This window comes from Nicotiana sylvestris, chromosome 4 (assembly GCF_000393655.2).
Source record: "Nicotiana sylvestris chromosome 4, ASM39365v2, whole genome shotgun sequence".
In the NCBI taxonomy this organism is placed as follows: domain Eukaryota; kingdom Viridiplantae; phylum Streptophyta; class Magnoliopsida; order Solanales; family Solanaceae; genus Nicotiana; species Nicotiana sylvestris.
In genome coordinates, this window is record NC_091060.1 from 65249051 (window position 1) to 65260406 (window position 11356).

Below are 11356 nucleotides of genomic sequence, written 5' to 3' on the forward strand. Positions count from 1 at the left end.
TCAAAGTAGAATGAACTATGTCGTTCATCAAAGTTAAGCAGCTATGGCTCTCCATCTTCTTCTTCTCGATATCTCCAATTAGAGGTTCGAGCCAAACATCGGCTCTGTCGGTCTTCCTCAGGAGGCTATGATTGGCAGGAACCTCCAAAGTAACACTTCTCATTGTCATATTTCCGCTGCTAGAACCTGTCTCTGTATGATGAACAGAGGGAAGAGGAGCAACGGAAGGAATGGAGGGAAAATATGTAGAAACCAACATCGAAGCAGAAGCAGGTGCGGTTGAAGCAGCCAAAGGAACAAATATAGGAGCAGTAGAAATTGGCAAACAAACGGAAGTTGTTAAAGCTGGTAAAGAAACACTTACGGCTGGCAGAGGAATGGAGGAAATAGGAACAAATTAGGAAAGAGGAGCTTCATCAAAAACAGGTCCGAGCTCGCCACTCTCGAAACCACTGTCAAAAAGGTGCTGAATTGACTCATTATTATCTCTTGGTTCGACATCCTCATCAGATTGAATCAAAACAGGCTCGGTGGCGGAGGTACGAGCAGGAGTGTTTTCAATTTCATTATCAATGATTATTCGTCTCCTGGCCCTTGGCCTGGTAATTAGGGAGGTACCCTCCTCTTCTTCTTCAGAACTTTCCTTTGTAGCTTTTCTTTTAGGCAGCAAGGCTCGAGCCTTATCTAAATCCAGAGCAGCATTCGCAGACATGCGAATGGCCATAGCTACTTCAGCTATCATTCCTCTAATGCCAAATCCTGATTAAAGAATGGATATACATGATTAATGTTGAGGAAAAAGTGCTTAACATGTAAAACAAAAAAAAATTAAAAAAAAGGGGGGATACCATGTGTTTTGACTTTCCAGCCATGTAAAGAAGAAATTGATTTCCAAGTTCTCTGCTCCCTAGTAGCAATCTTCAAAAGTGAGTCTACCCAACCACGAAAGTTGGGAATAGGTTCCACATCTCCCATGGTTGCTACAAAAAACCAAGAAGGGACGAGGTTAAAAACAACATTCTTTTGAAATTCTCAAAAGTAGGTACGGTAAATAAGAGGAAAACTTACGTTCAAAATTCCACTTCTCAGGAAAGGGAATATTTGTTTCGCCAATCAAATCCACTGTACGGACAGCAACGTAACGGATATACCATCCACGATCTTTGTCATCCTCAGGGTTTACCAAAACTTTTTTGCTCCTTGCAGTTAAGGTGAAAACCCCATGGCGTATTAAGTTGGGATGGTATAGATGAATGAGATGAGAAAAGGTGAAATTGACATTGGCCTTGGATGATAAATATCTCAAACAAGTCACTGTTCTCCACACCAATGGACCAATTTGGGCCAAACAAATTGTAAAGAAACGACAAAAATCGAGAATAACTGGGTCAATCGGAGGATTAAAACCTAAAGTGAAGGGGTAAGTGTAAACAGAAGAATACCCATTTCTAAAAGAGGAAATTCTTTGATTTGGGGAAGGAATTGACATTCGGAGACTATCCTTCCAGTTACAATCTCTTCTTATGGTGGGGATTGTAAGCTCGGTTACTAATGTTGGGTAAGTATCGGCTCTTTCTAAATTTTTAATTTGTTTTTGAAGAGACGTTTTGTCACTTTCAAAAGACAAATCGCCGGGAACTATATCATCAACTGAGGGTTCTTGAGAAGTATCAAGAATTTCCCTACTTTTAGAAGAAGGGGCTTTTGGGACAAAACTCCTTGAAGAAGAACCAGAGGAGCTGCCTCGCGTAGATTCTAACCCTGTTCGAAGCCTACTTCCTCCACCTCTTCTGTGTCTAACAGGGGCGTTGGGGAACTGATCTAGAATTGGAACTTTTTTACGGTTAGGGTTTGAAGAAGACATTGTTAAGAAGAAAGTATGTGCTGAAGATTTGTGAAGAAGACAAAGGAAGACAAAGTTATGTGTAAAATGGGAGCCGTCAACTTTTTAAGTATAATGATGAAAAGCCTATAATAAAGGCAGCTATCACTTCGTAAATAGTGAAAATGAAGAAGTCTCGAAGAAGGGTATGAATAGAGGAATCAATTATAAAATGACACATGGACAGAACATTAAATGGGAAAGACTGCTGAGACGTTAGTACTGTCATGAGCATTAATTGTGGCAAAAGTTCTTTTTACATGAAGATCCACTTCCCAATTATTTAATTGATAAAAAAATAGAAAGTGGGGGGACTATCTGTATTGGAAAAAAAACTGAATTTATATTAAAAATGATGTGGCATGACACGTGGATTAGTTGAATGGTCAAAGAACAACAATTGACTAAGAGGCACGGTGAAAACAGTCACGGGAAGAAGAATTTAAATAAGCACGAGATGACGTATAGATACGAGTCTCGTACCAATTTAAATTATTTACAACCAACGGATTAGAAAGCATTGAAAGCAAGGATCAGATGACAGAAAGGAGTCCAAATTCATTATTAAATGTCTGATACGTTATAAAGTTGGTATTTAATAGGAATGATTGTATAACGGCTTATTTAATGTCATTTATTGCTCATGATTATATCATTAAAGCTGAAGCTTTATTCCTTTACCTAGAATGATCTATAAAAGGAAGAAGTATCATCATTTGTAAGGACACGGAATACTATTGAGAATTCATTGAAATACTTATCTATTTACCTTCTACCATTGTTCTCAAAAGTATTTTATTTTTTGTCTCCTGATTATCAGTAACCCGAATTTCTCTTTTAGCTTTGACCAAGGACTCAGATTTTTGGTGAAACAAAATGGTCCTATAAAAATAACTCAATTAAGTTCAAACGTAGAACAATTTATTATTAAAACATTAAAATATAAGATACTTAATGCACTAAAAAATATAAAATTATAGTCACAAATAATTAAACTACTACACCAACTGTCAGTAATTCAGAACAGATAAATCGAAGCGGAAGAAAATATAATTGAAGTCCGAAAAGTTAGATGGCTCCCATAATGGCATGACTGTAATTAAGAGAAACACGAGGACCTGATTACAGCAATATCAAATATTTGATGGATTAGCTTTCTATTAGGAATCCAAATGCATATTGCGTTTGGTTGACAAAATATTCAACCAGACAACGCCAACAGAGATTCAGTCAACATATAAAGTATTTGGATTTGAGATTTTTGCTATTTTAAGTTATTAAATTTTAAATTAATAATTTATTTTTTATAAACTTCTTTAAATAAAATATAAAATATAAATTAAAGCCACTGAATTTTATTAAACCTGTATGCTATAGCACCGCCAGCACCACCCCTAGCGCCAAGAATATTGATTTAATACTAATTTGGTTGACGTTTGGACGTAAGAATTGTAAAAAAAATTTAAAAAAAGTGAAAAATACTTCTAAGTGAAAATGTTATTTAAAAATTAGAGTTGTGTTTGGACATGAATATAATTTTATGTTGTTTTTGAAGTTTGTGAGTTATCAGAGTGAAAATTTTGAAAAACAGCTTTTTAAAATTTTTCAAATTTAAGAAAAATTCCAAAATGCATCTTCAAATAAAAATTACGTAAAATTTTTATGACCAAATGATAAATTTCGAAAAAAATTAAAAAATTTCTTATGTCCAAACGGGCTCTTGATAGCTCCTTCCATTTTCCTCGTCCACCCACCAACATTAAAATAGCACGGTCTAGCCAGTTTTGGAACTGATCATTCAAAAATAGGCAGCGTTTGTCAAGTCAATAAAAATAGTCACTATTTTGCTGCAACAGAGACCGATCCAGTATAATATACTAGAGTTTGGTGCACCTGTATATGAACTTCCAGCATATTATGCTGGACCGGTATACTTTGCTGGCTCCAGTATAATATACTGGAGACTGGAGCACCAGTGCTCCAAACTCTAGTATATTATGCTGGACCGGTGTATTATATTGGAACTCCAGTATATTATACTGGAACTCAGTATATTAGACTGGAGTTCCAGTATAATATATTATGCTAGAGTATTTTTTCGAATTTTGAATAATATTTTCGTTCAGATTTATCTTTACATGAAAAGTGACTAAATTTCGATTACTTTTGGAACTATATTTATTTTTGAATGACCACCTATAAATCTGGTTATTTTTGAATTTCTCCCCTACTAACACATATCTCAAGAATATGACATACCTCCCTGGTGGGACCCAAACTTGCATGTCTTATCCAATAGCATTCACCCACGTCAACATATCTCATTTATGGGTCTACACGTGTAATGTATAGTTCAAAGTTTAGACTCCCCCATGAAGAGAGCAAGTGTGGGCCAACTTTATCCAGAAAACGTCGTTATCCACAGCAGCTTCTGAAAAGATGGCGTGACTCGTGATGGATTTGAGGTTGGATATTGGACTTCGTCCTTATCTAAAAAACCCCTTTAGTGGGACCCCCTTTTCTTTTAGTACCTCCCCTACAACAGTGTATATGGTATCTTTCAAGTAATGTCTTCTTTTTTATCTTATTTTTTTTTGGTTAATCTAAATTTCTCAACAAAAAAAAAAAGTTCCTTCTGTGCGATTTTCTTTCTTTTGCAAGATGCAGGATTTTTCTATCTCCTTTATATTTGACTGTACACGAGATAATAATAGTTTTTTTTTGTGTGTGTAAAGGATAGCATTCTATTAAAACATATTAGTAATAGTTTTGATCTAACTTATAAGTATTACATAAGTGATGGTGTAGTAAAATTATCAGAATAAAAAAGTACTTAAAAAGTTGGTTCTATAAAGCAAGAGCGGCTTAAGTATATGTGGTGCCTAAACTTAAAGTTTAATATGAAGTCTAAATTCTTTAAACAAAAGTTATACGATATGTTTTTATTTAAAATTTAATTTTTCTAGCTTTTTGAAAAAAAAGTTGTTAATAATCTTTTTTATAATAGATTGATAATACAGCCAACTAATTTAATCTTTCTTGAAATATTATTAATTTTAGATAAGATTTTATAAAGTAATAGAAGTATAGAACTATTGGAAGCTTAAATTTCTTGGAGAAAGAAGGCGAGTAAGAATATTAAAACGAAATATGATGGGTTTCTAAAATATGAAGATATCGGGGAAAGAAAGATTGACTTGGACAAATTAAGAAAAGGAGAGTAAAATTTTTACTCGTTATCTAATGAAGGAGTAAGAAGTAAAAAATTGAAATGTTGGAAAAACTATTCATCTACCCATATTTAAGTAAACCAAATTATTACTTTATTTATGTATCTAAAGAGCTTTCTTTTCTTTTATATGAAAACTCTACCTTTGTATTAAAAGTACTAAATATTATTTTTTAAATACTTATAAATTTATTATATTTAACAAAAATGGGACCCCAAATTAAGGCGCCTAAGGCACAAGTTCAACCTATTAGAGCCGGCCTCAAAGTTTTAAGCTTTAAATTGTTAAGAAATTTGAAACTTATGATAACTGTAATGCAAGAATTGTATTAAAATTTGTCTTTTACACGAGAAAAATGTGAATTTATATTTTCTGTTATATAAAAAATTATAAAATTTAGTTTAAATACTTGAGTACAAATCATTAATTGAGGTACCTTATGTGAAATCTACTCACCGGGCAACAAAGCCACAGCCAACTGGGAACCGAAAACAATTACGGTCGATTGGAGATGCGATATCATGGCCATTGGATAGTCACTTTTAGAATTCCTTTAACTTACATGTCACTAGTTGTGAAGCACTGATCTACTGTTTTACGTATTTATAGCCTGTTTGGCCAAATTTTTTTTTTAGCCAAAAGTGCTTTGTTTGGCCAAAGTACTTTTGATCGAATATTGAGGTATTTGGCTAAGCTTTTAGATGAAAAAAAAGTGTTTTTGAGTAGAAGCAGAAGCAGAAAAAAATATTTTCTCTTCAAAAGCACTTTTTGAGAAGCATTTTTGAGAAAAATATACATAGAAGCAGTTTTCAAAAGCTTGGTCAAACACTAATTACTGCTCAAAAGTGTTTTTCAAATTAATTAGCCTAACACAAACTGTTTCTCACCAAAAGCACTTTTATTAAAAGTACTTTTGAGAAAAGTACTTCTTAAAAATAAGTTGATTTTAGAAGCTTGGCCAAACATGCTATTATATCCCGTTTGGCCAAGCTTCTAAAATCAGCTAATTTTGAAAATTGTTTTTCTCAAAAGTACTTTTAAAAAAAGTGCTTTTGGTGAGAAGTAATTTGTGTTTGGCTAATTAATTAGAAAAGCACTTTTGAGCAGTAATTAGTGTTTGGCCAAGCTTTTGAAAAGTGCTTCTAAGTGTATTTTTCTCAAATGTGCTTCTCAGAAAAGTCTTTTTGGAGAGAAGCTACTTTTTTCTGCTTCTCCAAAACTGCTTCTCCTCAAAAGCAATTTTTTCCTTCCAAAAGCTTGGCCAAACACCTCAATTTTTGGCCAAAAGTACTTTTGGCAAAAAAAAAAGCACTTTTGCCCCAAAAAAAAACTTGGCCAAACGGGCTATAATTTCTAAAAAGTTTGATCGAATATGCCACAAGTCTACTAGATTTTAGTGCAAGAGAAATTACAAGATGAGATTTTTTCCTTCTTATACCATATATGAAACTTTATTACCAAATATGTGCATAGTTTCTAATTTACCCGTCATGTTCACACTTTTTCTACAATTATTATATCATTCATTAAATACTAATTATTAGTAACTGAATCTTCCTAATTAGGCGCGCTACAAATCAGGAACAGAATATTCTAATTGATTTAGCGATCTTCAAATCAAATTTGAAACGGAAATCCTTTATCTTCAATTTAAAATCAAATTACATAGACTCTTTTCTGCAAAAACTCTGTTCTTCGATATTTTTCCTTAAACCTCAAATCAAAAAAAGACAAAATCGTCAACAAATTCGAATCAAATTGTAGAAATCAGTTCTGCAAAAGCTCAGTTCGTCGACTTTTTCCTCAATCCACTGATAAAAAAAAAGTGACAAAATATTCAACAAATTCAAGTCAAATTGTAGAAATCAATTCTATCGATACTCTGTTCTTCATCTTTTTTTTTAATCCAAAAAATCAAAAAGCGACAAAATATTGAACAATACCTCAGCAACGACACACAATCATGTCCAAAATCTCAATCATGCTACAATTAAATGGGAATTGGGATAGCTATGGCAGATTTAGAGATTTTCAAGTTGATGGCATTGTGCTCGATGGGGATGCAAGTTACAGTATGCTGATTTCTACAATTGCAGAGCAATTAATGATTGATATTTCAGAAAAAATTGTAGAAATCAAATACATTGTGAATGAGAATTGTCCTCCAATGGAGATTAGGAACGATATGGGGGTTCGTGTGTATATGGAGACAAAAGGAGAATAAAAACTTAGGATCGTATCCGTTATTTATAAGTGTACGAGATTTCAATATGAAATTGACTATTACCAATGAGAACGCAAGTGCAAGTTTGTTATGTTTTAAATTCTATGGAAGTCTGATTTTACGGTAATATTTATAAAATTCCTACATTTATCTAAAAATAAACTACACATCAGTTTTAGGATGTATAAAGCAATATTGTTTTCATGATTATCTACAAAATTACTACAACTAAACTACAATCTATGTTGAAAAAATATTGACTACAAAATTTTCTCTTCATCTACAAATTTTTTACAAAAATCTACAAATATACTACAAATCAGTTTAAGTATGTATAAAGCAGTATTATTTGTAAGGGTATCTACATAATTACTACATTTATACTACAATTAAACTACAATCTATGTGGAAAAAATATTGACTACAAAATTTTCTCTCATCTACAATTTATCTACAAAGATTCTACAAAATTGTAATGACATTGTTTATCTTTATTTTCATGCAGGTTCGTCTGGGACAATAAAGTTACTTGATATGCCAGCCTTTCTCGTCATAGAGGAATATCAAAGTGAAATAATAACTGAAGGTACACAAAGTGTTATCGAAGAAGGACAAGTGTATCAAGACAAGCAAACAATTGCAACTGCAATGAAGCACTATTTTGTCATGCACAGTACCAATTCAGGGTTAAAAGATCTAGCCACAGAAGGTATGAAGATATTAATGGTGAAAATATCATTATAAACAGTATTTTCCTTGTGATATGTGTTTTTCAAACATTGTAGATGAAAAGTAGTTATATTGTATAGTGTGTTACTTTATATTAAAACAGTTCTTTTGTTACATCTACATTGATAACCTGTGTTATAAATGTATTTCTTTTGTAGCTATTGGCTTATATGCATTGGAGAAAACTGTAATTGGCACTTCAAGGCAACATCAATTAATGATTCTGCAATGTTCAAGGTCAGGAGTTTCAACCGACAACACACATGCACCTTAATGGACGATACATTCATACAACGCAAACGTATTGCAGTTGTAGTTGGTAGCATGGTCATTCCAAAGTATTGTGATCCTAAGACAGTTTACACACCAAAGGACATACAAACTGACATGTTATCCCAAGACGGAGTGAACTTAAGCTGCATGCAAGCATGGAGAGCAAAGGAAAAGGCTTTACAGTTTTTGAGAGGTCATCCGGCTGACTCCTACAGCAAATTACCAAAATATTTTTATATTCTTGAGAAGACGTACCCTGGTTCAGTTGTTAAATTGAAGACGACAGCAGATGAATGCTTCTTATATGCATTTGTTGCTCTTTGTACATCAATAAATGGTTGGGAATATTGTAGACCAGTAGTAGTAGTTGATGGGACATTCTTAAAGTCAGCCTATAGGGGGATTATGATGACAACAAGCACAATGGATGTAGCAGGTAAAATTATAGTTATTTTGTAGGCAGTTTATAAATTGTAGATACATTGTAGATACTTTGTAGATATATTGTATTTTATATGTATTTGTGTTTTTATATGCATTTTCAAAGCTGCCATTTAATTATTTTTTGACTAATAATGTAGGTACAATATTTCCTTTGGCATATGCTGTGGTTGATTTGGAAAACGACGCATCGTGGAAGTGGTTTTTTGAGAAATTCAAGCAAGCATATGGTGAAAGAACTTCAATGTGTGTTGTTTCAGATAAGAATGAGAGTATCCTGAAAGCAACATCAATTGTCTATCCGAGCGTGCCACACTACTCTTGCATGTGGCATATTTGGACAAATATAAGGGCAAAGTTCAAGAAGGGTCATCTACAATTAAATGAATTGTACTTTGCTACAACACGGTCATATACTCTGGATGAATTTAATGAAAGAATGTCGAAGATTGAAGAGATAGACCCGCGTGTTAAATCATACCTCTATGATGTTGGCTATCATAGATAGTCAAGAGTACATGCAACGGTGAATAGAACTTGGACTATGACATCAAACATTGTAGAGTCGTTGAATACTGTAACAAAAGATGCAAGAGAGCTGCCAATATTTGACCTATTAGAGTATACGAGGACACTTCTTGAACGTTGGACGAACGAGAAGTTATTGAAGGCAAAGGGTACTTTCACATTCCTTGGGTCCAAATTCAATAAAGAATTGGAGAACAGAACATTATCTCAGAAATTTAGGGTAAGATATGTTTATTTGGTGCAGAAAAATAATATTTTAATATACAATGTTTCCAGATTGTAGATAAATTATAGATAAATTGTAGACAAATTGTAGTTAATTTGTAGATTGTAGATAATTTGTAGATAAGTTGTAGATAAATTGTAGATAATCTATTTTTATGATTGTAAATATTTTTCTTTCTGTTTGTTATGTAATTGTAGGTGAGTGCTTCAGCAGATCATATCCATACTGTGATAGATGGTGTGAAGCGGTACATTGTGTGTCTTGAAAGCAAAAAATATAGCTGTGGCCAGTTCCAACTTGATGAACTTCCATGTGCGCATGCTTTGGCAGCTTTAAGGCACAGGAATGAAACTTATGAAAACTATTTCTCTCTGTATTACACAAAGGAGAGCCTACAGCGTACGTATGAAATACCAATAAATTTCCTTCCTGATGAAAGCAAATGAAATGTGCCACAACATATATCTGATGAAGTAGTAAATCCACCTACGGGAGAGAAAAGGCAGCCGAGAAGACCTCAAAAAGAAAGATACAAAACATATGATGAACTAAAGTCAAAGAAGTACAAGGTGTCATGTGGCAACTGTGGAGGTGAAGGGCATAACAAAAGATCTTGCAAGAATGTGCCCAAAAAGAAATAAATATCATGTAGTTAGAATAGTTTCAAAATAATTGTTAGTGTGTTCAAGTTAACAGAATTTTGTGTGTAATCGTTTAAGTTTTTAAAGATCATAATGTAGTTAATTTCAATTTGTTTCTGTGTTTGTTAACATGTCTTTTTGTATTGTGTCAAGCATCTACCTCCATTTTTGACATTCTGTACATAGCAGTTAATATTTATTATCTACAATATAACTACAAGTTAAAAAATTAATTTAACTTGAACTGACAGTTATATACAGAAATTAAATACAACTGGAGGTATTCCCTATAAATTATATACATATTCAACTATAAAATTATATACAATCTCAACATTCAGTGTTTCCAGATTGTAGATAATTTAAAGTTTTTTTTGTAGATAAAGTGTATTCTAACAACATAATAACTACATTTAAGATAATGAAGAATAAGTGCTGTAAATATTAAACAACTGGAGATAAAACCACCAAGTTATTTTCAAGTGAACTACTACACTGGATAGAAATTAACAAAACAAAAGATCTGCTACAATAAAAACACAAATGAATTGTTCAGAAAGTTGTGTGCTATACTTCTCCTACAAAATAGCATCAACTAAATTACATATACATGACACTACTTCTTCTTTCTCGGGACTCTTGTTTTCTCATTCAATGCATGTGCATCCTTCCTCCTTGCTAGTATGCCTGTAACCTCACTTTCACTGATTGACCCATCTTCCTGCTTCTTTGTAGCATAGTCCCATAGGAGCGCTCCATAGCGTCTACGATGTTGGTCAATATCAGAAAGGTCTTCTGCGGGAATTGACAAATATTCAAGGCTAACATACTCCGCAAAGGCAGCAACAAATACACCGTAATCGCTTCATAACACAATTTTTTTTAAAAAATATTTACCAAATGATTAAAAATAAAAAAGAATTAAATGCATAGAAAGAGAGAATAGATTTTTTACAGTGACCCTTCTTTTTGCTGTGGAATCTTTCCAACGATGCGCTGAATGTTAAGAGGGTCGGTAACAGGTTTCTCGATGTATGCCTTTGTATTCTTGAAGTTAATGTCTTTACGCTTCCCATAGAAACCAGTGCATGACAAATATAAAGGGATAATAACAGAAAACTTTTCGACACAAGATTCAACAACTTGATGGTTGCATGAAGAGACCATGGAATCATACGCATA

The 11356-nt window shown here is 33.1% G+C and overlaps 2 protein-coding genes across 2 annotated transcripts; both read left to right on the plus strand.

Annotated features, from left to right (window-relative positions):
* The first annotated feature begins 230 nt into the window (after nt 1-230).
* On the plus strand, nt 231-9287 carry LOC104219505 (uncharacterized). Its single transcript, XM_070172960.1, has 5 exons — nt 231-348; nt 7842-8045; nt 8122-8128; nt 8224-8774; nt 8920-9287. The coding sequence occupies exons 1-5, from the start codon at nt 231-233 to the stop codon at nt 9285-9287; spliced, it is 1248 nt and encodes a 415-aa protein (XP_070029061.1).
* Nucleotides 9288-9323: 36 nt separating this feature from the next.
* On the plus strand, nt 9324-9979 carry LOC138889628 (uncharacterized). Its single transcript, XM_070172961.1, has 2 exons — nt 9324-9527; nt 9731-9979. The coding sequence occupies exons 1-2, from the start codon at nt 9324-9326 to the stop codon at nt 9977-9979; spliced, it is 453 nt and encodes a 150-aa protein (XP_070029062.1).
* Nucleotides 9980-11356: the final 1377 nt, after the last annotated feature.

Coding starts and splice junctions, on each gene's coding strand:
- LOC104219505 (XM_070172960.1), top strand. CDS start 231: ATGGAGGGAAAATATGTAGAAACCAACATCGAAGCAGAAGCAGGTGCG. Junction 349..7,841: donor AACGGAAGTTGTTAAAGCTG/GTAAAGAAACAC, acceptor ATTTTCATGCAG/GTTCGTCTGGGACAATAAAG. Junction 8,775..8,919: donor AAGCACAATGGATGTAGCAG/GTAAAATTATAG, acceptor CTAATAATGTAG/GTACAATATTTCCTTTGGCA.
- LOC138889628 (XM_070172961.1), top strand. CDS start 9,324: ATGACATCAAACATTGTAGAGTCGTTGAATACTGTAACAAAAGATGCA. Junction 9,528..9,730: donor CATTATCTCAGAAATTTAGG/GTAAGATATGTT, acceptor ATGTAATTGTAG/GTGAGTGCTTCAGCAGATCA.